Source organism: Ipomoea nil, unplaced genomic scaffold (assembly GCF_001879475.1).
Source record: "Ipomoea nil cultivar Tokyo-kokei standard unplaced genomic scaffold, Asagao_1.1 scaffold2159, whole genome shotgun sequence".
NCBI lineage: Eukaryota > Viridiplantae > Streptophyta > Magnoliopsida > Solanales > Convolvulaceae > Ipomoea > Ipomoea nil.
Genome location: NW_017618587.1, coordinates 3,056,783 through 3,082,883, shown reverse-complemented (window position 1 = coordinate 3,082,883; position 26,101 = coordinate 3,056,783). Strand labels below are relative to the sequence as shown.

The following is a 26,101-nucleotide window of genomic DNA, read 5'->3' as shown; positions in this document are numbered from 1 at the left end:
AGTCAACACGATTAATGATCAGTGTGTAGAATAAGATTTTGAGAATCATCACTGCCATTGCGTCAAAAAATAAAAATCAAAACAAAATTTGAAACAATTGGACTTCACCAAGACAAAAGAAATCTGAAAATTTATGCACTGAAACAAATTAGTCAGTTACCATTTTTAGCAAAAGATTGCTTTTTTGCACAAAACAGAATCAGAGATATGAAATTCAGTTCCTTTTTGAAATATGCAATCTCTAAACAAATGCAGAGGAGCAAGGGGAATAGAATGGCATCAGATAATAAGCGGAGTTGATAGTCAACACGATTGATGATCAGTGAGTAGGAAAAGATTCTAAGAATCATCATTGCCATAGCGTCTAAAAAACAAAGCAAAATTTGAAACTATTGGAATTCGCCAAAGACAACAAATTTGAAATCTATCCACTAAAACAAATTAGCCAGTAGCATTTTAGCAAAAGATTGCTTTTTTGCACAAAACAGAATCAGAGATATGAAATTCAGTTCCATTTTGAAATATGCAATCTCTAAACAAATGCAGAGGAGAATGGCATCAGATTAAGCGGAGTTGATAGTCAACACGATTGATGATCAGTTTGTAGGATAAGATTTTAAGAATCATCATTGCCATAGCATCAAAAAATCAAAAACAAAATTTGACACAATTGAACTTCATCAAGACAAAACAAATCTGAAAATTTCTCCACTAAAACAGAAGAAATTAAGTGGGGAAAATGTTGTAATAATATCGGAAGGTCCATTTGACGCCAATGCAACAACGAAAAATGCAATGGGCTGGTAAGCCAACCTCGTTTCACTCTCTGCATCAGTTATATCTCCCTAAAAACACTTGGAATTAGCAAGGAGATGGTAAATCCGATGCAATTTCATTCACTCATAAGCATGAATACATGTATACAAACAAACATCTCTGACGCAAATCGATTTAATTTTTTTTAATGTAAAAACTCAAATTCAGGAGAAAGTCATGGTAGGTACAATGGAGAAGAAGCTCATCTGCGCTGGTGACGGCGAGTGAAAAATATAAATAGGGCTTTTGGGGCTAGGGTTTCTTCTCATTCGTTGGAGGCTTGGAGCACCCAAAATGGAGATCCAGCGCGACACGGCGGCTAAATTGCAAATATTGTGAAAAGGAATCCTATAATTTTAAGCATGTTTCACATTGACCCCACAACTTTTTGTCATTCATTAGCCATGATTCCATGAAAAAAATCAACCATTAACATGCCCTGTGACATAGAAAATGTCCAAAAATCAATGAGTAGAGCATGATTTTCATGTTAAAATTTTTACTAACACTTTCTCGGTCAAAATTGTTGTATAAGGTCTCTCTAGTGCCATTTATTTATTTATAAAAAACCATAAATAGGGAATAAAATAATTTGATAATGTTTCAGTTCTTTGAGGTGATAGTATGAGACTCGTTGAATAGATCGAGGGTTGTGTCTAACTAAAAATCTCGACTGTTATTATTATAGTACTCATTTCTTCATTTAAAAATTAAAACTATAGTTATGTCATACCAACACAATCAGTCATTAAAAGCGGTCTCGCTTTATTTAATGACTCTTTATAACAACATGTTGTCAACTCTCAAGGTCATACATTTAGTACTGAAATTTGCCTCTTGTGACCATATAATGATACATATACTTCAAGGAGTAAAACTCTCGTCACATGTCTTAATTTTATTGAAGAAAGATGAAAGAAAGTAATAAAAACTGTGACTCACCGTTTTCTGAATGAATCAAAGGATGACATGTAAGTAGGGAGTAAAATGTAATAGTAGTGTTAGTATTACCCTATTAGAAATGAAAGCAAGACCAGATCAACGTACAGCAAAAATTTGTACTGTCATCATTTTGAAGATCTTTTCTGCGGGGCTGTCTGTATGCACTTGTCGTGTCCGTGCAAACTGAAAATGACTATGGAATTAAGAAAATCTAAATGTGCCAATCTGCCAATCAGATAGAGGCTGTACTTATCAAGGAATTCTTCAACGCCATTGTACAGCTCAGCTTGAAATTTTCATTCCTTGCATAAATTACAATACATTATAACAAAGGGTGTCTGAAAGGTTTGTGGTAAATCTAAAATCTGTGAACTTTTAGCTATCATTTTTAGCATGACAGTTTTGCAGGCTTGAATGGGATCATAACTCATAAGCCAATCAAAATATGTTAGTTTTGTTCCCTTTCTCTATTATTTTTCTGGTTCTTGAAACCCTAAAATCACATTGATGAAATATTAGCAATTAGCTTAAACTACTAAGTATTAGCCGGCCTCAATGGAGTAGCCTAAGACCCAAAAGTTTTTCAGACTTTCACATGCTTTCTGACTCAATCTTATATTATTAGGCGGCCTAGTGGAATAGGGCAAGACTCGAAAGCTCATTAGACTGGTACATTTTTTTTAACCGGTATAAATTGTATTTATTCTGTTCATACCAAAACGATGTAACAAACAAAGTGTCACCTTGATGTATAGCTAAGACTTGTTCCCCTGATGATCTTGGAGGAATTCTTTGTACCTTTCAAGTATCGGTAATATGACATCACTTGCATTTGATCAGTTCCAAAGGAGTTGGAAAGGGACTTGAAAGATGATGAATTTGCTGACCAGCCGGCCTTGATATTCTCTCTAATTCGCTCTATTTCTGTACATATAAAAAACACCATTTCCTCTTCTAACAACCAACTTCTCCTCACCCAGTTTTACAGTACCATAAAACTTTTTGCAGTTCTTCATATTGATCACTGCTGAAAAATGGGGAGAGGTTTTAAGCTTAGATTCGTGATGCCTTATTTCCAGTTCTGTCGCTCCAAGAAACCTTCGTTTCTGGCTTCTATACACATGTTTTCCCCAATCAATCCTAAAGCATTCGACATTCCTTATCCCGGTTTCCCTGTTCCACCGCCTTCAACGCCAACTCAGTATCATGAACACCTTGAATCGCCCGTTCACAGTTTCAAGAACGAGCAGAAACCTTCTCACAAGACTTATAATTCACCGGTTTCGGATTTTTCAGATGAGTATATGAGGCCCATTGCACGTTCAAAAGGCAAAAAGAAGGCGAAAATGGGGAGAGATCAGAGGGCTAAAGCCAAACACAGGCTTAGCAGAAGCAATAATTCAACGGGGGAGAGTGGCTGGTTCAGCAGCGAGGAAACAGAGAGCTTATTTTCAACTTCTCCGAGCTTCGATTCCTCATTCGATCTTGATTACCAGACCAATGGAATAGCCACGAGAAAGCAGAAGAATGGCTTGAAGGTTCGGACACTGAAACATTACCTGTCAGGGAGCTTTAAGGATGCTGAAAACGATTGTGCGGTCAAGAAATCAGTTTTTGAGCGGTTGATGCCTTGCATGTTGGAGGGGGTTGTGAAGGAAAGCTTTGCAGTGGTGAAGAAAACAGATGATCCGTACGAGGATTTCAAGATATCAATGCTGGAAATGATAGTAGAGAAACAAATATTCGCAGTAAAGGATTTAGAGCAGCTTTTGCTGTGTTTTCTTTCTCTCAATTCACAGCACCACCATGCAGCCATTGTGGAGGCCTTCACAGAGATATGGTACGAGCTCTTTACCATATCTCCGGTTCCTGGTACAAATTGCCATGGTACCTATCAGCACCTTAAAATTCAGTGAAAGTACTTATTTTTAAATTTTATGATTTATCAATGTAACTATATTGCAAGTCCTTTACCATGATGAAAGTCCATTTGGCATTATTACAGAAGAATGAAAGAAAAATGGCCAGTTGGCTACTACTAAAGACACACTTTAAAACCAAAAACATGAATCAGAGATAAAAGTTGTAGTAAAATACAATTAAATTCAATATAGAACCAAAAAGCATATTCAAGTTGCATAACAGTGAAATTTTCAGTCAGCAGTGCAGACTTCACTTCAAAATTGATGAATAATACAACTAGGCATCTTAAAGAAGCCAAAATACAGTCGTAGAGATCATATAAATTAAAGTTTATTGAAAAATGAAATCAGCCATAACTGAAGAACAAAATACTTTTGACTCAAGAGACCAGATAACAGTCATTAACCTACCACAAAATTTCAATGTCTTGATTAAAAACATCCAAGTATAGCACACAATATTCAATGCTTAAACAAATAAACCAGTAAACATTTTTAATAGAAAGATTGCTTTTTGCACAAAACAGCATAGATAAGAAATTCATATGCAATCTTAAACAAATGCAGAGGAGCTAGGGGAATAGAATGGCATCAGATAATAAGCGGAGTTGATAGTCAACACGATTAATGATCAGTGTGTAGGATAAGATTTGAAGAATCATCACTGCCATTGCATCAAAAAATAAAAATCAAAACAAAATTTGAAACAATTGGACTTCACCAAGACAAAAGAAATCTGAAAATTTCTTCACTGAAACAAATTAGTCAGTTACCATTTTTAGCAAAAGATTGCTTTTTTTTGCACAAAACAGCATCAGAGATAAGAAATTCAGTTCCTTCTTGAAATTTTCAATCTCTAAACACATGCAGAGGAGCTAGGGGAATAGAATGGCATCAGATAATAAGCGGAGTTGATAGTCAACACGATTGATGATCAGTGTGTAGGAAAAGATTCTAAGAATCATCATTGCCATAGCATCTAAAAAACAAAGCAAAATTTGAAACTATTGGAATTCGCCAAAGACAACAAATTTGAAATCTATCCACTAAAACAAATTAGCCAGTTACCATTTTTAGCAAAAGATTGCTTTTTTGCACAAAACAGAATCAGAGATATGAAATTCAGTTCCATTTTGAAATATGCAATCTCTAAACAAATGCAGATGAGCAAGGGGAATATAATGGCATCAGATAATAAGCGGAGTTGATAGTCAACACGATTGATGATCAGTGTGTAGGATAAGATTAAGAATCATCATTGCCATATCATCAAAAAATCAAAAACAAAATTTGACACACTTGGACTTCATCAAGACAAAACAAATCTGAAAATTTCTCCACTAAAACAGAAGAAATTCAGTTGGGAAAATGGTTGTAATAATATCGGAAGGTCCATTTGACGCCAATGCAACAACCTAAAATGCAATGGGCTGGTAAGCCAACCTCGTTTCACTCTCTGCATCAGTTATATCTCCCTAAAAACACTTGGAATTAGCAAGGAGATGGTAAATCCGATGCAATTCATTCACTCATAAGCATGAATACATGTATACAAATAAACATCTCTGACGCAAATCAATTTAATTTTTTTTAATGTAAAAAAAATCAAATTCAGGAGAAAATCATGGTAGTACAATGGAGAAGAAGCTCATCTGCGTTGGTGGCGGCAAGTGAAAAATATAAATAGGGCTTTTGGGGCTAGGGTTTCTTCTCATTCGTTGGAGGCTTGGAGCACCCAAAATGGAGATCCAGCGCGACACGGCGGCTAAATTGCAAATATTGTGAAAAGGAATCCTATAATTTTAAGCATGTTTCACATTGACCCCACAACTTTTTGTCATTCATTAGCCATGATTCCATGAAAAAATCAACCATCAACATGCCCTATGACATAGAAAATGTCCAAAAATCAATGACTAGAGCATGATTTTCGTGTTAAAATTTTTACTAACACTTTCTCGGTTGAAATTGTTGTATAAGGTCTCTCTAGTGCCATTTATCTATTTATAAAAACCATAAATAGGGAATAGAACAATTTGATAATGTTTCAGTTCTTTGAGGTGATAGTATGAGACTCGTTGAATAGATCGAGGGTTGTGCCTAACTAAAAATCTCGACTGTTATTATTATAGTACCCATTTCTTCATTTAAAAATTAAAACTATAGTTATGTCATACCAACACAATCAGTCATTAAAAGCGGTCTCGCTTTATTTAGTGACTCTTTATAACAACATGTTGCCAACTCTCAAGGTCATACATTTAGTACTGAAATTTGCCTCTCGTGACCATATAATGATACATACACTTCAAGGAGTAAAACTCTCGTCACATGTCTTAATTTTATTGGAGAAAGATGAAAGAAAGTAATAAAAATAGTGATTCATATTTTTTTGAATGAATCAAAGTATGACATGCAAGTAGGGAGTAGAATGTGAGAGTAGTGTTAGTATTACCCTATTAGAAATGAAAGCAAGACCAGATCAACGTACAGCAAAAATTTGTACTGTCATCATTTTGAAGATCTTTTCTGCGGGGCTGTCTGTATGCACTTGTCGTGTCCGTGCAAACTGAAAATGACTATGGAATTAAGAAAATCTAAAAGTGCCAATCAGATAGAGGCTGTACTTATCAAGGAATTCTTCAACGCCATTGTACAGCTCAGCTTGAAATTTTCATTCCTTGCATAAATTACAATACATTATAGTAAAGGGTGTCTGAAAGGTTTGTGGTAAATCTAAAATCTGTGAACTTTTAGCTATCATTTTTAGCATGACAGTTTTGCAGGCTTGAATGGGATCATAACTCATAAGCCAATCAAAATATGTTAGTTTTGTTCCCTTTCTCTATTATTTTTCTGGTTCTTGAAACCCTAAAATCACATTGATGAAATATTAGCAATTAGCTTAAGCTACTAGTATTAGCCGGCCTCAATGGAGTAGCCTAAGACCCAAAAGTTCTTCAGACTTTCACATGCTTTCTAACTCAATCTTATATTATTAGGCGGCCTAGTGGAATAGGGCAAGACTCGAAAGCTCATTAGACTGGTACATTTTTTTTAACCGGTATAAATTGTATTTATTCTGTTCATACCAAAACGATGTAACAAACAAAGTGTCACCTTGATGTATAGCTAAGACTTGTTCCCCTGATGATCTTGGAAGAATTCTTTGTACCTTTCAAGTATCAGTAATATGACATCACTTGCATTTGATCAGTTCCAAAGGAGTTGGAAAGGGACTTGAAAGATGATGAATTTGCTGACCAGCCGGCCTTGATATTCTTTCTAATTCGCTCTATTTCTGTACATATAAAAAACACTATTTCCTCTTCTAACAACCAACTTCTCCTCACCCAGTTTTACATTACCATAAAACTTTTTGCAGTTCTTCATATTGATCACTGCTGAAAAATGGGGAGAGGTTTTAAGCTTAGATTCGTGATGCCTTCTTTCCAGTTCTGTCGCTCCAAGAAACCTTCGTTTCTGGCTTCTATACACATGTTTTCCCCAATCAATCCTAAAGCATTCGACATTCCTTATCCCGGTTTCCCTGTTCCACCGCCTTCAACGCCAACTCAGTATCATGAACACCTTGAATCGCCCGTTCACAGTTTCAAGAACGAGCAGAAACCTTCTCACAAGACTTATAATTCACCGGTTTCGGATTTTTCAGATGAGTATATGAGGCCCATTGCACGTTCAAACGGCAAAAAGAAGGCGAAAATGGGGAGAGATCAGAGGGCTAAAGCCAAACACAGGCTTAGCAGAAGCAATAATTCAACGGGGGAGAATGGCTGGTTCAGCAGTGAGGAAACAGAGAGCTTATTTTCATCTTCTCCGAGCTTCGATTCCTCATTCGATCTTGATTACCAGACAAACGGAATAGCCACAAGAAAGCAGAAGAATGGCTTGAAGGTTCGGACACTGAAACATTACCTGTCGGGGAGCTTTAAGGATGCTGAAAACGATTGTGCAGTCAAGAAATCGGTTTTTGAGCGGTTGATGCCTTGCATGGTGGAGGGGGTTGTGAAGGAAAGCTTTGCAGTGGTGAAGAAAACAGATGATCCGTACGAGGATTTCAAGATATCAATGCTGGAAATGATAGTAGAGAAACAAATATTCGCAGTAAAGGATTTAGAGCAGCTTTTGCTGTGTTTTCTTTCTCTCAATTCACAGCACCACCATGCAGCCATTGTGGAGGCCTTCACAGAGATATGGTACGAGCTCTTTACCATATCTCCAGTTCCTGGTACAAATTGCCATGGTACCTATCAGCACCTTAAAATTCAGTGAAAGTACTTAGTTTTAAATTTTATGATTTATCAATGTAACTATATTGCAAGTCCTTTACCATGATGAAAGTCCATTTGGCATTATTACAGAGGAATGAAAGAAAAATGGCCAGTTGGCTACTACTAAAGACACTTTAAAACCAAAAACATGAATCAGAGATAAAAGTTGTAGTAAAATACAATTAACTTCAATATAGAACCAAAAAGCATATTCAAGTTGCATAACAGTGAAATTTTCAGTCAGCAGTGCAGACTGCACTTCAAAATTGATGCAATGGAAAATAAACGAGAATAAGGCAAGCTGTGTTTTTTTTCCTGTACAGAGAAAAATAGATCAAAACTTACTTCAGAATCAGTACGATGTAGAGAGGCTCGGAGAATTATCTATTATGATAATAGATATAGATTAATTCCAAAATGAGCCATCCCTTCATAATTACATTTTAATCTTCTTGTTTTCCATCATCAGACTGCTTAGAGTTCGTGGCATCACCGATATAGTTCACATGACAGAGAATACCGCCTGCTTCATCAGCAAATGTAATTTTTCTCGCTCTGTGGGCAGTGTCCTTGGAAGGAGCAGCATCATTCTGACTAATTTCCTGCATTTCATGTCACAGAAAGTAAGATAATATTCAAAAAAATCACCATGAAAGAGGAATAGAAATACTTTGAGTTAGCAGAGCAAATAGTGAAGCACATCATGCACCCATTTTCTGAAATAGGAATCTATAAAAATCAATAGTTTACAAAATTGGGTTCAAATAGCAAAGTACATCATGCCTCCATTCTCTAAAATGGGAAACAATACAAACCATGAGTTTACAAAATCGGATGCAGTCCCTATTCATCGTATAAAGCCATCTTCTAGCTTTTTCTTCAACTTTATTTGCATTCTGTATTGCGACTCTCACCTGTAAAAGTACAAGATTAGATACCGGAACTCAAAAACCATTGTTGAGTACATTTCCATTTAAGCTTACATGCATGTGGTATAGTTGTAAAGGCAAAGGTTAAAAGCAAATATGGCTAAAACAAGATACACCAGATCACCACATTCTGATTTCACAGACCACCCAGAGAAGGCTTGTGCTTCAAGTAGTTAGAGAGATTGATCAGGTGCAATTAGAAAGAAGTTTGAAAGAGATTTGGGAAGAGTTACAAAGCAAAAGTCAAGATGGAGAAACCATGAGGTAGCTTGTATTCAGATAAGTTCTGCAGATTCATTTGCTAATAGCATCAGAGTTACAACATCAAAAAAGCAGATTCAATAATCACTAAGAAATCCATAGTTCTGCAGGAAAGACACCAACACACATCATCAATCTTTTTGTTTTCTTAAGGTCTCTTAGTTTAGAATGTAGTTTCTTTAGTTTATTGTTGAGTATACCTCACATTAGTAACAAATATATTTACAATACTAACATTAGATAGATAAGAGGATTTCTTAGCAGAACCACACTACCTCACACTGTCCATTGTCCTGTAAACGACGTCATGGAGCAGCAATTATAAGGCCAAAAAAACTTACTGAACAGAGATAAAGATGGAAATTTCACATGTTAACTAATCCATTTATGCAAATTAAATATGACAGTATAACATACCTTATCTACTTCATTTTTCAGTGAAGCACTACTACATGCTTGAAATTGCAACTGTCCTTCTACTATGTCCTTCATGGAATTCAACTCTTTCATGAGCTTCACTGCAAGTGACTCAATGTCATGCATCTGCCGCTCTGAAAATGCTATTGCACTTGCAGAAAAATGTTGAACAGAGGTGCAGCCTGTGCTAAATTTGGGTAGAGATTGAGAAAGATTATGACACTCTAAATTGCCGTCAGGTGGAGAACCTTTTCTTCTTTTTTTCAATCTTTTAGCAGTCTCATTAGGGTCTATGGTAACTTTTGCCTGACAAACCTGAGTAGATAGTTTCGATTTTTTATCTATACTAGAACTGGCCATGTGTGGGTGTTCAGCAGGATGTTTACTTTCAGTATGTTTCCGTTTAACCTTACATGCAGTCGGAAACTTTCCTGTGTAAGCATTTCCAGGATCTAAGCAACCGTTTGTTGGATCAGCCGAATAACAATTTGAAAGTTGATCCTCATAAGTGGTTGTGCCTTCAACTGATTCTAAGTTAATATTAGTGTTTGAGCAAGAATGGGAATCCCCAGATGCAATACATTTCTTAAAAGGGCTAGCAGTAGAATGATTGGTGCAACCAACTTTATTAGCAAGTACTGTGTCAGAAACATGAGATCCAAGATTGGTACAATCAACTTCATCTTCAGATATGCAAATATCATCACTGTCATAGTTGTTGGTGAAACCATCTTTGTTAACAATAATTGTATCAGAAATATGAGATTCAAGACAGTTTCGTTGCTCTGCAAACTCATGCTGATGGGAATGCACGTCTAAATTTTTATCCCTGGCAGGTGATATTGTTTCCAGAAAGCCTCCATGAGGATGTGACAGCAAGTCTACTTCTGTCTCAAAGCTTTTCTTGAGATTATTTGCATGCATATCCCCACAACTTTTAGGGGAAGATTCAGGATCAAGATACTTCAAGTGTTCATAGGACATGTAATTAAGCATACAGTATTGTTGTTCTTCTACCTGTATAGATGTGTTATGCTTCCTTTCAACAATTTCTGCAACTTCACTGGATATAACTTTAGCAGAACTTGATCCCTCATGACAGCAAACAGGCGAACGACCAATAAAAGTCTTGCTACTTTTTTGTCCAAAGGACTCAGACTCAAAAGTCTCCGTTTTGACTTTCACTAGTGGCAATGAATGCTCCTTCAATAACATAGAGACTTCTGATGAGGAACTGTCAACTAACAAATTTGAGATTTGGCTCCCAAAGAACTCAGGTTCAGGAATCTCAGCTTTGATATTTGAGAATACAGGTGAATCCTCTTTTAATTGGATTGGAACATCTGAAACCCGAACCTGTTCAGTTTTGACTGACATAACAGTTTTAGGAAAGCCAAAAAGATGCCTCTTGATGCACCTCATTTTAGCTTTTGTACTCTTTGTAAGTTTTGATTTTGAAAAACTGAGATGGGCATTGAGATCATCATCTTCATCTGACTGGAAATTAACATCTTCCTGTTTGCGGCTTGTATCTGGATGACTTGTAAGTTCCCTTTTCTTGGATTTGCAAGTGTCCTTGAGTTTTCCTAGAGTCATCTTATCATCTGCATCACTGCCAACTTCATCATCACCATGTTTTTTGCACCTATCCTTAAGTAGTGTCAAAGGCATCTTATCATCCTCATCACTTCCAACTTCTTCATCATTACCATGTTTTTTGCGCCTATCCTTAAGTAGTGTCAAAGGCATCTTATCATCCTCATCACTTCCAACTTCTTCATCATCACCATGTTTCTTGTGTCTGTCCTTAAATTGTATCAGTGTCATCTTATCATCTTCATCAGAGTCTACTTCATCATAAACATGGCAACAAGAATTCATCGTCTAACTTATAAAAATAGTGTTTCACTCCTCTATCACGAACAGTTATCAGAGGCAGCAATGATAACCACGTACTGAAAGTTATTTCAACTCCGACCAAAGGGCAAATATGCAGCACCTAGTGCTGAAAAATTGAAGTAAAAGGCAGCACATTAGAAGCAACCATCAACAGAAGGATGGCTAGATAACAAACAACTAAACAAATGGCAAATCCAACACACAATCTTTTTTGCCTTTCGTTTTCTGTTTTCTTTTTTCTTTTTTTCTTTTGGTAGAGAAGGGGTTGGGGTTGGTGTAACCGTGTAACCCTTCTGGCCTTCTGAGGGTTGCATACCATATATCATGCCTAAATATGACGATTAAAGAGAAGTTCAAGACTTCTGTTTGTAATTGATTCCAATATTTGTCAAAAGTCAACCACACTAAAAACCTGACAAGAAGAAAATGTACCACCTTGGCTCAAGGGGTTTAAGGAGAGGTCTTCTATACCCAATGAGTCCAACTCACATACCCTCTGATGCATCCTTTAAATAACATAAAAAGAAAATCCTAAAAGGATTGTTTTGTGCCAAGTATATATAAGAACAGAAAGTAGGCAAAGTGTGGAGTTATTTGAATCAAGTCTAATTGCCTACTTCCTGCCATCTATATCCTCCACTGCTACCAGCATTTCATTACTGTGTTTGATTTTAACTAGACTGGAAAACTTAGGTTCAATAGGCCATCATGAAACACAGCAAAGTCTAAACTACACACTTGTTTCAAATGCAGTTGAATTTAACCCAAATTCTAGAACAAGCAACATAAATTCCACATAGTAGAATGACAAAGAGAACAGAGCCCACCATGAACTATAACAAAGAGAACAAATATATCTAATTTCTTTCACAATTGAGTCAACTTCAGTTAAAGTATGCTCTACAAGATTTTCAGATTCATGTATAAATGTCTCAACTTACCACTAAAGATGTGCACCCAAGTACTCAACCACTCTCTTTTGAAATTACATAAATTTTTTAAAAGTTAAATTGCAATTTATAACAGAATATAGCAAGCCTTGAATACCAATATGAACTAATTTCTTTCTTTTCCTGGGAAAAAAACAATGAACAGTTTAATCAGTTGCCCATTTCTATCAATACTAAAGATCTTGAAGCTTTCCAACTGATCCACACTATTAACATATGTTTTTAGGATGGTATAGTTAATCAACTTTTATGAAGATTCAGTGGATTCAACTAGAGATTAACTGCACGGTGTCTATCTTCTTTTTATATTAATAATCCAGGCAATGACATTTTACCATCAGCAACAACTGCCAAACAATTGAGAGTTGGTTACTTCAATTATAAAATTGTCATTCACGAGTTTCATTGTTTAGCAGGGATCTCTTTGAACATGAGCTGGCATTTCACGCACAACGACCGCTGGCTAATCATTATCGGCACATCGCACATTCATATACACCTAATATTTCTTGAAATGAGTCATACAGTTCTGAGTAAATATTCAAGCGAAATAATTATGCATGAGATAAGCGAAAAGCAATGACCATAATCCCTAATCTGTCGAATAAACATATACAGTCAAAATATTTTTTTAAAAAAATACCTAAATGATTTGATGAAACAAAACCGATTCACCGATCCGACTATGAAGATGCGTGTTAATCCCTCCGAACTCAAACTAGCAGTTGTGATTTTGAGCGGGCGGGCGGGCGGGCGGGCGGTGGCGGCGACTGGGCTGGAGCTTCTGAGGATTTCGTCTAATATTATGCAGAAAATACTGCTCCCGACTCTCCGTGTGAATTAGCATTAGTCCGTTACAGTAAAAAGTAGCGCGCCAAAAACTTTTCGCGGGCTTTCTTCTCACACATGTGCTTGAAATTAATTAATTACAGTATAAATTAGATTAACTTTTTTTTAATTGTACTGGCTTATTACAATGTAGTATTTGTTCATATACTTTCTCAATCTACTGAAATAGAAAGAACCAATAACGCATCCACAGTATAAATTAGATGATACTCCGCATTGTGAGCTTATCAAAAAATAAATTATAGACATTAATGAAAAAATTTCGGCACAAATTGTGTGAGACCGTCTCATGGATCCTTGTATTTGATGTGGATCGGGTAAATATAAAAATGTAATACTTATACTACAAAATGTAATACTAATCAGTAATAAAATGTTTATTAGTTTAATATTTTTTAATACAAATTTAATATACTTTTACATTTAAAACTAGTATATTTTTTTCTACATTGTAACAGAGTTAATAGTACTAAAAATATATATTATATTTTTCCTCATAAATATTACATTATTTTTATAACTAATAAACACTTGTGAACATTACTTATAAGAAAAAATATAATATTTTTTATGAAAATGTACTGAGTAATACTTTTATATCAAAATAAACAAAAAATTTATTTTTGAGTAATATTTGTTGAAAAAATAACATAAAATGGCATTGAAATTACTGTTTTGTGGTACACTTTCGATTTATGTCGGGTCCAAGAAGATTCGGGTTATTCGTAGTGTGACGAATATATTGTACACTAAAAATTGATAATTGGTGAATGATAAATTAATTCTCAAACCTATTTGTGATGATTGAAAATCGAGGGGAAGGGCTTGTAACAAACACTTGCCCCACATTGGAAACAATAAGATGATTTACACCACTATATATACACGAACCTTTTAAATGAATGTTGAATTATATAACAGATCTATCTCACCAAGGAGTGCAAATCAAATCTCATAGTGAACATGAAAAATGCTTCATCGAATGATTTCCGTTATGGGTCTTAATTTTGAGGTTACATAATTAATTGAAATTTTAAATTTTATAATTACTTTATATAGTAATAGTTGTATGTTATGAATGGTACACTAATGGATTTAAATATAAATATAAATGTCAGTTTAATGCTATTGAATTCAATCTATCGTATATAACATTTGGTTGAGCAGCAGATTTCGATATACAATCTGTTGCCTACGATTTTGCTCATACAAAGCTATGCCCATCTTTCTCCCTTTCTTTCTATGTTCATCACGTGTTATAGTTCGTCGGGTTCACCTGTTTTAGTGTTTAAACATTAAGTTGTATTACGTTTTATCATGAAAGTCCTAGACTACATTGGTCCTAACACATTGAAGAGGTAGCAAATAATGTTGTAAGGAAATATTTTTTCGCTCGACTTGTACTAACCCTAGGCCTTTAGTTGATTGTGTTTGTATTTGTCCATAAATAATATTTTCGTATAATTATTTAAGCTATAATATTTTTACATTCCCATATTGATTGATCCGTTTCACATATAAGAATTCATGCAATGATCTAACACAAATATGAAATCATTATTTCTCAAATATAATTGAAACACATATAAAAACTAATACATTAATTCTTACTTTTATAAATCAATGGAATTTATAAATAATACTAGTCCTTTTTAGATGTAAAAAACATATGACCAATATTTATATTTTGTTAAAATAACTAACAAATCCTTACTAATAGGTGATCAAGTGGGTAAAGTGCAAGAAAGAATTAATTACGGAGTAATAATTATGATAATTATGATAATTATGATGGTCTTAATAGAAGACGTGGCGGATAGTGTCAAACTACCGAATAATACAAATATTACTTTCAAATACTAAATTTTCAACACACAAATGTTGTCTCAATTTGGTGGATAGACTTATTGATTTTCAAATATTATTTCGCATAAAAAGTGTTACAAATCCCAAATCCCATCAATAATATCACAAATGTTATGATAAACATTATTTCATAACATTTACAAATTATAAATAAAAACTATTATTCTCTTTTTCAGGTGTTTGAGTGTAAAATTTGTCAATCATTGATATAGTTATTTTTGTATGATTAACTTTTTGTTTCTTATATTTCAACTAACTACAAAATGCAACATAGGAAGTGAGTTTGTGAGAAAATTGAGAAGTAAATGTTGGAGAGTCAAGAGTGTAGCAAAGTCAATTTTAAAATAATACGGAGTGTGGAGATTACGTCTAAAGTGGACAGATATCTTGTGTACACTGATATATTGTCTGCTAAGTTAGAGTCACCATTAATTTATATTATTTTAAATGTTCTGGGACAGGAGTGTGGGAGTTGTTGGAGTTGAGAATTCAACTTTTGGGAGAATTTAATAATACGGAGGGGAAATTTTAATTTTGGTCATATGACTATAGGGGTCTTGTTTGTTTTAGTCTCTGACTTTCAAAAGTGTCAATTTAGTAACTTAACTATGCAATTTTTTGTCAATTTTTGTCACTACGGCCAAATTTCGTCGGAAAATTTTAATAGTTAAAATAATGAGGATATTTTGGTCGTTTCACGTTTCTTTTCTTCTTCTCCGGCAAGTCCACCTATTTCTCTCTCTGTTTCCGGTATTCTTTCTCCCTCTAAACCCTATATTTAATATCATCAAGCCTCCTTTCCCCATCATCTTAGTTCATTGCATTCACCGGAAACGGGAGAGGAAGAGATGGACTCGCCTGAGAAAAAGAAAAGAGATGTGAAATGATCAAAATACTCTCATTATTTTAACAATTAAAATTTTTCGGCGAAATTTGGTCAGCAATTTAGCCAGAGTGACAAAAATTGAAAAAAATTACATAGTTAAAAGTATTAAATTAACACTTTTAAAAATCACAGGATTAAAAATTAACAAGACTCCTATAGTCATATGATTAAAATTGAAATTTCATCTAATACGGAGTAATAAACTTCAGTAAGGTCAGATGAAACAAATCAAGGTAAAAATTGTACGGGACAGCGAGGTTGGTAGTGGATTGGCGGGGTCGCGACCTTGAAAACAATTGTAACCGCTGAAACGCTTGTTTCTTATCCCGCTCGCTGGCAATAAAAAATAAACCCAAATTTCGCTCATCGAAAATGAAGGGATCACTGAAAACCCGGCATGATTCCGACAAAATGGAGGCTGTGGCCACCGTCGCCGTCAACGCCGGCGACGTCAGGCTCCGAGCCTCCATGACAGACGCTACTCTGGTCAACGGCCCCAGCTTAAACGGCATAGCTCTAGCCGTCGAAAAGCCCGGCTTCTTCATCATCGACTACAATGTCCCCAAAAAGGTACAGACACACACCATATTATCCCAATTTGCACCACCAATCATCTAAGTACTTCGTAAATACGAGCTTTTCCGATTTTTTTCAGGATTTCAGGTTTCAATTTATGAGAACAGTGACGGTTAGGGATAAGCCACTGAACTTGAATTACATTCACTTTAATGGCGATAACCGGACAATATTGGACGGGACTTTTGTCTTCGATCCTTCTAACAAGGTTTCAGCTAATCACGTGCTCGGCTCCGGAAACTGCAAGCTGAAATATACTTATGTGCATGAAGGACTCACCACCTACGAGCCAATCTACGATTTCGCAAAGGATACGTGGGACTTCGCAATTTCGCAGAGAGTATATGGTGATGATGTGTTTAAGGCTCTCTACCAAACCTCGAGCAAGAACTTGTCCCTTGAATGGTCGAGGAATTCAAAATTGAATGGAAGTTTTAAGGTATAATTGTATAATCATTCCTCTTTTTAGTTGTCTCCAAGCTGCATATTCAATCTGGTTGATTAATTACATTGATTTGGACAAATCATTCAAGTTCAGAAATGAGTATCCATTGAGGTTAACCTTTTATAGTATGCTTAACTTGCTGTTGGGATTGGGACGTTTAACTGTTTAGATTATGCTGTACTTGATTTTCTTCACTAGGCAGTAAGCACTATTAGTCGGATTAGCCTTTTCTAGTTTTATGGGACCGAGGATTGGTTGGTGCAACATTTGTACAGGATTAGCCTTTTCTAGTTTTAGTGGGACTTGCGTTTTTGATTTGACCACTTCTGACATCAAACGCAAGTCCCAAACTCGTTTTTCATATTTTTGTCCACAAAAATGGACATTCACATTTTGGGAAATACATACCTCTATCTTCACATTTCAGTCTTTTTCCCCTACAATCTAGTGAATCTACTAAAGCTAAGAGACTACAAGCTACCCTTTGGTTGTAGTTTCATCTCTGTGTTGTATATTGGGACTCAATGAAATAATATATTCCGATTAATCAGAGTGGGAAATGTAGACATAAGTTTGTAGGTTACCTTTCTTACAAATTATACTTTTTGGAAACCTGTTACTTGGTAACAAAAATAGTTCTGTATAAACGTGTGGTGGCCATTAATAGGCCATTTCTGTGCACGCATGGAGTAACTGTCTGAGCTTTTATATCTGTTTTCTGAAGATGATTACAATATTCTAGGTCCCTTTGTTGCACAAGTAACAATTCAAAAATTTCGATCTTTATTAATGCTAAAAGAAAAGCTAGTCATTCTGGCTTGGTCTCAAGATAGATATGCTACTAAAAACTGAAAATCTGAAACCAAAAGGGATAGCTTTGGACATAGCTCATTAAACTGTCTGAATGCTACATTAATAATTAAAAAAAAAAAAAACTGCATGAATGCTCAAGTTTATGTTAAGTTCAGATTTGTGCAAGCATTTGCTGTTCTGTTGCATCTTATGTAAACCGATGGAACACTAAGTTTGGGAAATAGCAAGGAAATAAAAAGTAGTCGTAGCCAGATAAGCTGATTCATGTATTCTTTTTGACTATTTCTCTCCTGGAATGACCTTGAGAGCTGTGTTATTCTGAAGAAAATCATGCCCCTTAGTTTGGTACGAACAATGGAGTTATCACTTTGTTCCATTTCTGGAATTACCCCATATTCAGTATGGTATCTGTAGGGAACTGTGTTGTTAGGCATCCTAATGAGTAATGTCAACTGTTACTTGAATAGTGAGAAGTGAGACTTATTTATACATCAATTGTTGGCTTACTGTTAGGCTGGGTTAATAGTAGTGTACTAGTGTTTTGAGGATAATATATATAAAAAATATAAATGTGTAGTCCAACTATTAGCTTAGACTTTTAGTTGAGACGAAACACATCCTTCAACCATTAGAACTTCCATCTTGTTTCATGCTTTCAAGCTTAGACTGCCTACACTTTTATCAAAATTACAAGTCATCCTTTACTATATGGTCAATAATGTCAAACATAAAGGTTTTGAATGCATGCAAACCATAGACTAAGCAGTGCCTTTTGCTTATACAATCCTTGAGTAGTTGAGTCTGGGTGCTGGCTATTGACTTCTTAATTGCCATTCTATATAAAATACTAGTCTGACTTGAGTTATCTGTCTGCCATCAGGTTTCTGCATCTCTTAATTTGGCCGATGATGTTAAAATGCCAAAGTTGAGCGCCGAGAGTACCTGGGACTTTGAACTGTGATTCCTCATTCCTGGCTATCATTTTTCTGCCGTGAGGCCCGTGACCATTCAAAGGTGAAGACTATGGGTGATCGGGTTTCACTATATGGAAGATTACTGTGATTGTACTTGAGAGAATACAATGCTGTGGTTATTGCAATAGGCTTAAACTTTAGTGATTTATTGCCACTTCACTTTGATGCACGCTTTATTCCTTTGTCGAGTGAAATTTATTATTCTTCATACGCCTCATAGTTAAAACTTGAAACCTGCACATTCTTACTTTTATTAGAATGATTTTACTGATATGAACTTCTCTTTTGTTAGAAGGTTTCCGTATGGTGTGGCTCACGTTCTTGCGAAAGACTTTTTTTATGACAGGTCCTGGCGAGTGTGGCTTTCTAGCCCTCTTACTTTTATTCATGATTATTGATGTATTATATTCTCGTTTCAATGCTTAAATTCTCTCTCTCTCTCTCTCTTTAATAAAAAATAAATTCTTTTCAAGTTATGAACTCTAATTTTTTTAAACTCAACTGATATTAAGTTCTTTACAACAAATGTTATAATAAATTTCAATATTACATTTCAATTATAGTTATTTTCACACACAACATATACTAGGGTTGCGAATTGCTTAAGAAGAGTATTAAAATTTGTGAATTTGACTCAATTTGTTATTTGAACTTGATTTACTAGTAATCAAATCCAATTTGAAACATATAGTAGTGGAATTAATTTTATAATTAATTTGATAAGCATTAATTTTAAAATTAAAAAGCAATAAGTATTATAGTAAATATGTTAAAGGTTTGTTTTAAAAAATTATGATACCATAAGTTATAATGCCATAATTGTATTTAAGCTTATTAAATTCATATATCTGTTCTTTTATAATACGGAGTATTCCTTAAAGAAAAAGAAGAAGAAAAAAAAGCCACGAGACCATAGAACCCCGCCATATTATGGCGGTTAAAGTTACGCCACCGCGCCTATTTCCCCAAAATTTCGAAACATTTGGCGCCTAAAAGCTTTCATTCTTCACGCTTTACCAAGTCTCTCTACTCTCTACGCCACATTTGCTTCACAAGTCACAAATCAGATCCATTCTTTGTACTGTTAGGCTCTAATCTCCATCGCTCAAGGATATCCGATGGAAAGCGACGACGACTACGAGTCATTTTCACCACCAGAAGAGCCATCGCCGGTGGTCCAAAATCGAGGTTTCAAGCGCTTGAAGAAACCAGGGAGAGCTCCGGAAAATCCTCCGGTGAGTTCAATTGACGGTCTTATCTCGTTGCCCAAAGTCGATTTTGCCAAATTGGAGGCTTTGGAAGCTTCCAAGACCTTAGAAGATTCCGATGATTCGGAGGGACCTCTGTCGTCGTCTCAAGGCTTTGACGATGAGTCTGAACTGGAGTCCGGGTTTGAGGAAAAGCCGAATGAGAGCCGGAGAGCGTTGAACTTCGATGAGGAGGAGAATGGGTTGGATTTTAATTCTGAAGCTCCGAGATCTGACGGTGAAAATGAAGAGATTGAGGGAGATTTGGAGTCGGAATCCCGGGATGATGAAATTTTGGATAAAAAGGGCGAGGAGAGTGAGGGAATAGGCGAAGGGATTGAGGTTCTGAAGGTCGAGAAATCAGGACAAAAAAGGAACAATAGTGGAGATCTGGATTTGAATGAAAGCCATAAAAGTAAGAGCAAGAAGATAAAGAATAAGGCGGATAATGCTGATGATTTGATGCCCAAAGAACCAGCTCTGAATAAAAGAAGAGAACAAAGGGTACACTTCTGTGCTTCTATATGCTTCCTCATCAGTCATCCAATGTATGTAGATCAGTATATCTGAATTTGGCTTTGCTGATTTGTTATGAATTTCTGCAGGAAAGGAAACAACATCTAAAGGAGCTTCATGTTGAAACCCAGAGGCTATTAAGAGGTTTGTCCTTCCTGTGGTTTTAGCTATGCTTCCACCCGTCAAAATTATACTGTGTGACCATGAATATGTTGAATGTTCATTATTTGTGTACTAAAGATTCAATACTTAGTAGTATTGAATAATGATCAATCAGTACACAAATAATTGACTTTTAGTATATTAAAAATGTACCTTATATTACACACCTTTTAACGTGTTACTTTTGATAAATAACTGTGCCATCTCACTTGTGAACAGGTTGTGTTGATTTTGGCATTCTTTACATATGTTTATATTTTATTTTTCTCCTGTGAATAGAAACAAGAGATGCCACATTTAAGCCCATACCAGTTGTGCATAAACCCATATCATCAGTACTGCAAAAGATCAGGCAGAGGAAGCTTGAGGTTTCAAAAAAGTGAGTTGTTATGAATCTTAGATAACATGCAGTCATTATTACTGAAGTATTTGTATCTTAAGATTATGCTTTTATGTTTTGGATATAGGTGTATGACATTAAAGAACAGCAGCACTGTTCCTAGAAATAATGTGCTGAGTGAACTTATGGTGGACGAGGACTTTGACAATGAGTTTGTGGAAGATATCATAGTAGAAAAATCAGAATTGAAGGCAGTTGCACATGAGGATTTAAAAAGTGGTGTGGATGGGCCTTCAGTTTCTGGAGTTGATGATGCAAAACCTGAAAATGTCCCAAGTCAAATGGTGAGGGATATAGCATCAACTTTGATACTGTCAAAGGAATGCCTTTGGTTGATTGTGTTGATTTTTTTATAATTTTTTTTTTTTTAAATTTAATAGGCTGCTATAGGATAAGAATTTGTTAGTTTTAAACTTAAAATGCTACAAACCCTCAATTCTATGGATTATATTTATTACTAGGCCTAGTAAAAAACTTTGACAGTTTACATTTAGAACTTTAATGTCTCATTCACTTAGAATGTTTACAATTTATGATGCTTATTTGACCAAAAACGAGTTAAAAGTTTTCCTGAAATGTTCACTTTTATGCTGGTAAGTATAGGCCCTGTTTGGTAAAATGGCTGTTAGTTGTTAGCTGATTGTGTTACTTTGAGGGTATAAATAGTTGATAACATTAGCTGATTGTAGAAAAGTGTTTGGTAAATTATTTGTTAGCTAATAGTTGTTTGGTATAATTTCTTTTCTCAAAAAGCTAATTGAAAAAAGTTGCTTGGAGTAGCATTTTAAATTTTAGCCTTTTGGAGTTGCAAAAAGCTAATTAACCAAACATTTATATTGATATTTTAACTAAATCATACAATTAATAGTAGTCAAATAAATCAAAATTAGCCTATAGGCCAATTTTTTACCAAACAGGGCCATAATTTTTTTTATGGATCAAGAGACACTTAACAGTCTTTATGTTGTTATTATCCTAAACAAATCTCTAACCAACAAGTTTAAAGTATTTTGACTATTTTCCAACAATACTTACTAAATACTGTAAAAGCTTTTCCTTGTAAGCCATTTTCCCTTTCCCCAATTCTTTTAAAACAGAATAAATGGTGCATTGGTGTAATTGTAATTCTTCTTGACAGGATCCTTTGATTATACTAATCATTATCATGTCTATTCAGGTTTTGGATGAAGTTGCTGAGCCTACGTTTCGAGCTCCAGTTGATACTCAGGTTCCTTAACTGTGCTTTGTTGGAGTTTAACATGTTACTATAACTCTCTACAAATGTTTGAATGATGGACCTTATAATAATGATAATTTTTTATTTTATTTTATAAATCAGGATCTTTTTGGTGATTCTCAAGCAAGTGATGGGACAAATGAGATACCCAAATGCAATGCTAGTAGTCCTTTGGAAGAAGTAATGGCACCTTCTGTCCTTGCTATGAACTTGAAGTTTGATTCTGTACCTCCAGATGAATGGTGAGTTTTTATTAACTGTTTGCATGCAAAAAGTGTTTTTCTTGTCTTAATTATTTCAATTCCATTTCAAGTCGATGCTTTGGAAATTCCTTTAGATGCTTGGTACCACTTACTGTTATTAATTATGAATCAAATAAAATTGGAGAATTTTTCCATTTGTAGTTCTTCAGATGAAGAGGACAATCACAAGGAGAATATAGATCCTTATCTACAGAGTGCTCAAGAAGAGTGTCCTCCAAAAGGTGACCCAGTTAAGGCATTTGTTGATGAAGAAGCTGAGGAAGAAGATGACAGTGACAACGACCTACACCGCTTCAGTGAAAATGAAGATGAAGATATTGAAGATTCTGAAGAACTCAAAGATATTATTGCAACTAATTATGAAGAAAGACCCATGGATAACGAAAGGCGCAATGAACTTCATAGGAAGTGGCTTGAGCAGCAGGATGCAGATGGAACTGAAAATCTGCTCAAAAAATTGAAATTTAATTCAAAGCATAGAGAGACAACATTGCTTGATGATGAACAAGTGGATAGTGAGTGTGAGGAGTTTAATGATGATGCAGAAGAGGGAGCACGGCCAAAGAATCCTGTGCAAGTAAATAAGAGAAAAGCAAAGCAAATAATAACTCAGATGTTTATGGATAAAGATGATGTTTTCTTATCAGATGATGAAGAGGAAACAGGGAAGAGGCTTGTTAAACGGCATGTCCTTGTTAGAGCTGTAAGTCCAATTCTGTTAGGTTCGCTTATAGTACACTGTTTTTATATTCTCGGAAAAGTTTGTGGTCCTTTAGATTGGATTGCATTTCAAAGCTTCATGCTCAACAAATTTCTTATGCATTGCATAATTGAATGATGACTGGCCTTTGAAAAACAGGAAGAGCGGACAACACTAGTGCCTCCAATTGAAGATGAGAGTTCCAGACAAGTCTTTGGCCTTATAAAAAAGCTTAATGTAGTTCCAGACCAAAAGAAGAAAGCAAAACCATTGTGTAAGGCTTGGAATTCAGTACTTCATTCATCTATGTTATGGATTTAAAATTTTATACTTCCTCATATTTCATGTCCTTTTGCACAGCTTTCTTTGACAATATGGTAGGAGGCGCAAAAGACAATAGCTCTTTGAAGGTAAAGCCACTTCTTTAATTGACATCTTTTTTATTACACATTGTTGTCCTAAGAATGTACCAACCTTTGATTTTTCCATTTCGACATTACAGTCATCTTTTCTTGGTCGAGCATCAAAGCATCACCTTCCAGTGTCCCATAAGCAAAGTTCAAGCTTAGTTCGATCATTCATCTTTGAACGTGATGACAGCAATAGCCGTAATTCAATTTCAGTGTCAGAGGATTCTTCACACACGGTAACTTGAACGCTTATTAAGATGCTTTGAAAGACAATCTATTCCTCCATAAATTAGCCTTTCGCTCTTTTGTTCTGTAGTTTCAGCAAAAAATTATCATCCCTCTCTCTCTCTCTCTCTGTCTTGATTATTTTCATTTAATCTGCAGATCACAAAAGAACATCATCCAACAAGGAACAATGCAGCTAGATTTAGTAGCTCTCAAGCAAAATCGAGCACTCAAAGCAAGAGCTCTGGTGCAGAAACATCAAGCGGCGTTTCCCTGTTTGAGATACTGAAGCAATCTTCAAAGCCATCCTGCTCTGGTGATCAAAAGCATGAGATTGATTTCAGTCAAGCTCTCCATGCTGCTTTCAAAATTCCAAAGAAGCCATTTCTTGAAGATCTGAGGTTAAACTAAAAGATTGTAAATGCATTTCATGCAGTCTTTCTTACATTGCCAAGAATGCTATTTATGAATTGGCTGTAAATCACAATGATCGGCTGAGTTGATTAAGTCCGACACTCTGATGAAGTTTCAACACAATTTTATCAGATAGGGTCCTAGGGTAGAGGATAAGATAGGATAGGATTTACATATTTCATATTTGCAGAAATGACATATTCATTCATGTATACTATGTGCTATTATATATTTTATATTTGTTTTTTTTTTTATGAATTAATTAATTGAGGTGATATTTATTCATTTTCTTTTAATACTATAGAACAAAAAAAAACTACATAAAATATGTGAAAGTTGTCCCAATACAGCATATCATCAATAGAGGTTGAATAGCATTTGGTGGATTATTAATACTAATTTTTCCATTTTTACTTACCCTTAAAAATTTGAGGGAGAATAAGAAAAAACAGGGAAAAGAAAATTTGAGAACAAAAGTAAAAAAAAAAAAAAAAAAGATGTAGATTTAGGCATGATAGTGTGCCCTATGCACCGCTATAAGGCAGATGTTTTCATTTTTCCTATTCAGTGGGTCTCAAAAAAAAATGTTATTTATCAGAGAAAAAAAACTACAAAGAGACTATAATCATTTTGTTCGATTGTGAAAATTCTGCGATACATACAAAGAATATATTACGGAATAGGTGACTACATACGGTTTATATTTAGATGGATGTATAAATGCATTCATCTTAAAGACTTTTCTAATAAATTCATTGGTTGACACATACATTATAATAATTTATTTGAGCCCTTTCATGACAAAATTACTGCTTCCATTTCTGACTATTCAGTAATGGGGCCTCTAAAAGGGTGGGGACTGGGGAGATGGCCTTTGAAGATGAAAGAGGGCAAACGAGCAACTAGTTTTAAGACTTCACTTTCAAATGTCGTCCTCTTCTCAACGGCTTCCCATGCCAGGTGTCGTCACCCCTGAACCGCCCAAACCAACAACGTAACGTCAAATGTCAAAAGTCCAAAATCTTTAAAAAAAAAAAAAAAAAAAAAAAAAAAAAAAAAACAAACAAACAACCAAAATGAATAAAACATGATTCTCGTATTAAAAAGTTATGAGTTTAATTAGTATTAATATCCTTTTGAATTTATTTCCGTATATAGTTTACAAGTTATTATGTAATTATTACATTTTTTTTTAAAACATGTAATTATTATATATGAACATGATTTACTTAATAGAATCTGACAAATTATTTTATGGATTCGGATCCACCTTGCAAAGTGGACTTAAATCCACAATTTACATACTGAATGTTTATAATTTTGTAAAAAGCATATTGTGTATATTAAATATGTAAATTGTGAACATTTAATATATAAATTGTGTACTTTTGCTAGGTGGCCCTACTCCACGATATAACACATGTAGGGATGAGTAGCATATTTTAAATGCATTTACACAAACAACTTGAATGATATGATTTAAGCCTTTTTTAAAAAAATAATAATAATTGTGGTCTATAACTTCTCAACCTTATATTTAGTTTAGTTTTAAATTAGTCCGGCTGCTTTAGGTTTGATTTACTTGAGCGGTTATGATTGGGTCGACGTATATCGAACAAAAGTTTATCAATATTTTATTTTTAATTATATTAATATTTTCATTTGATGTAAAAATTACAAGAGATAATAA

General features: G+C 34.8%; 5 protein-coding genes across 7 annotated transcripts; 4 read left to right on the top strand and 1 right to left on the bottom strand.

Moving 5' to 3' along the window:
- Positions 1-1,719: 1,719 nt before the first annotated feature.
- On the top strand, positions 1,720-3,722 carry LOC109149564 (transcription repressor OFP7-like). Its single transcript, XM_019297387.1, has one exon. It carries the CDS (start codon positions 2,793-2,795, stop codon positions 3,672-3,674), a length of 882 nt encoding a protein of 293 aa, XP_019152932.1. The 5' UTR covers positions 1,720-2,792; the 3' UTR covers positions 3,675-3,722.
- Positions 3,723-6,705: 2,983 nt separating this feature from the next.
- LOC109149212 (transcription repressor OFP7-like) lies at positions 6,706-7,973 on the top strand. The gene has a single exon (XM_019296874.1). It carries the CDS (start codon positions 7,092-7,094, stop codon positions 7,971-7,973), a length of 882 nt encoding a protein of 293 aa, XP_019152419.1. The 5' UTR covers positions 6,706-7,091.
- Positions 7,974-8,164: 191 nt separating this feature from the next.
- LOC109149563 lies at positions 8,165-13,193 on the bottom strand. The gene is made up of 4 exons (XM_019297386.1): positions 13,072-13,193; positions 9,580-11,584; positions 8,788-8,886; positions 8,165-8,574 (listed from the first exon to the last, which is right to left on the bottom strand). The coding sequence occupies exons 2-4, from the start codon at positions 11,458-11,460 to the stop codon at positions 8,416-8,418; spliced, it is 2,139 nt and encodes a 712-aa protein (XP_019152931.1). The 5' UTR covers positions 11,461-11,584; positions 13,072-13,193; the 3' UTR covers positions 8,165-8,415.
- Positions 13,194-16,270: 3,077 nt separating this feature from the next.
- Positions 16,271-19,253, top strand: LOC109149128 (outer envelope pore protein 24A, chloroplastic). Of its 3 annotated transcripts, none has more exons than XR_002048921.1 (4): positions 16,271-16,599; positions 16,685-17,044; positions 18,744-18,877; positions 19,130-19,253. XR_002048921.1 is itself a non-coding variant. In XM_019296777.1 (3 exons), the coding sequence occupies exons 1-3, from the start codon at positions 16,402-16,404 to the stop codon at positions 18,822-18,824; spliced, it is 639 nt and encodes a 212-aa protein (XP_019152322.1). In that variant the 5' UTR covers positions 16,272-16,401; the 3' UTR covers positions 18,825-19,047. The 3 variants fall into 3 exon arrangements, 1 of the variants encoding a protein (XP_019152322.1); XR_002048922.1 differs by having other exon boundaries at positions 19,133-19,252; XM_019296777.1 differs by lacking the exon at positions 19,130-19,253 and having other exon boundaries at positions 16,272-16,599; positions 18,744-19,047.
- A 503-nt stretch (positions 19,254-19,756) lies between these two features.
- On the top strand, positions 19,757-24,673 carry LOC109149146 (protein IWS1 homolog). Its single transcript, XM_019296803.1, has 11 exons — positions 19,757-20,588; positions 20,690-20,744; positions 21,042-21,141; positions 21,230-21,446; positions 22,340-22,390; positions 22,502-22,641; positions 22,804-23,365; positions 23,522-23,636; positions 23,723-23,772; positions 23,865-24,008; positions 24,157-24,673. Exons 1-11 carry the CDS (start codon positions 19,956-19,958, stop codon positions 24,406-24,408), a joined length of 2,319 nt encoding a protein of 772 aa, XP_019152348.1. The 5' UTR covers positions 19,757-19,955; the 3' UTR covers positions 24,409-24,673.
- The last annotated feature ends 1,428 nt before the right edge of the window (positions 24,674-26,101 follow it).

Coding starts and splice junctions, on each gene's coding strand:
- LOC109149564 (XM_019297387.1), top strand. CDS start 2,793: ATGGGGAGAGGTTTTAAGCTTAGATTCGTGATGCCTTATTTCCAGTTC.
- LOC109149212 (XM_019296874.1), top strand. CDS start 7,092: ATGGGGAGAGGTTTTAAGCTTAGATTCGTGATGCCTTCTTTCCAGTTC.
- LOC109149563 (XM_019297386.1), bottom strand. CDS start 11,460: ATGAATTCTTGTTGCCATGTTTATGATGAAGTAGACTCTGATGAAGAT. Junction 8,887..9,579: donor TGAAAAATGAAGTAGATAAG/GTATGTTATACT, acceptor GTACTTTTACAG/GTGAGAGTCGCAATACAGAA. Junction 8,575..8,787: donor TCCGATTTTGTAAACTCATG/GTTTGTATTGTT, acceptor CATGAAATGCAG/GAAATTAGTCAGAATGATGC.
- LOC109149128 (XM_019296777.1), top strand. CDS start 16,402: ATGAAGGGATCACTGAAAACCCGGCATGATTCCGACAAAATGGAGGCT. Junction 16,600..16,684: donor ACTACAATGTCCCCAAAAAG/GTACAGACACAC, acceptor GATTTTTTTCAG/GATTTCAGGTTTCAATTTAT. Junction 17,045..18,743: donor AATTGAATGGAAGTTTTAAG/GTATAATTGTAT, acceptor GTCTGCCATCAG/GTTTCTGCATCTCTTAATTT.
- LOC109149146 (XM_019296803.1), top strand. CDS start 19,956: ATGGAAAGCGACGACGACTACGAGTCATTTTCACCACCAGAAGAGCCA. Junction 20,589..20,689: donor ATAAAAGAAGAGAACAAAGG/GTACACTTCTGT, acceptor GAATTTCTGCAG/GAAAGGAAACAACATCTAAA. Junction 23,773..23,864: donor AAGACAATAGCTCTTTGAAG/GTAAAGCCACTT, acceptor TCGACATTACAG/TCATCTTTTCTTGGTCGAGC.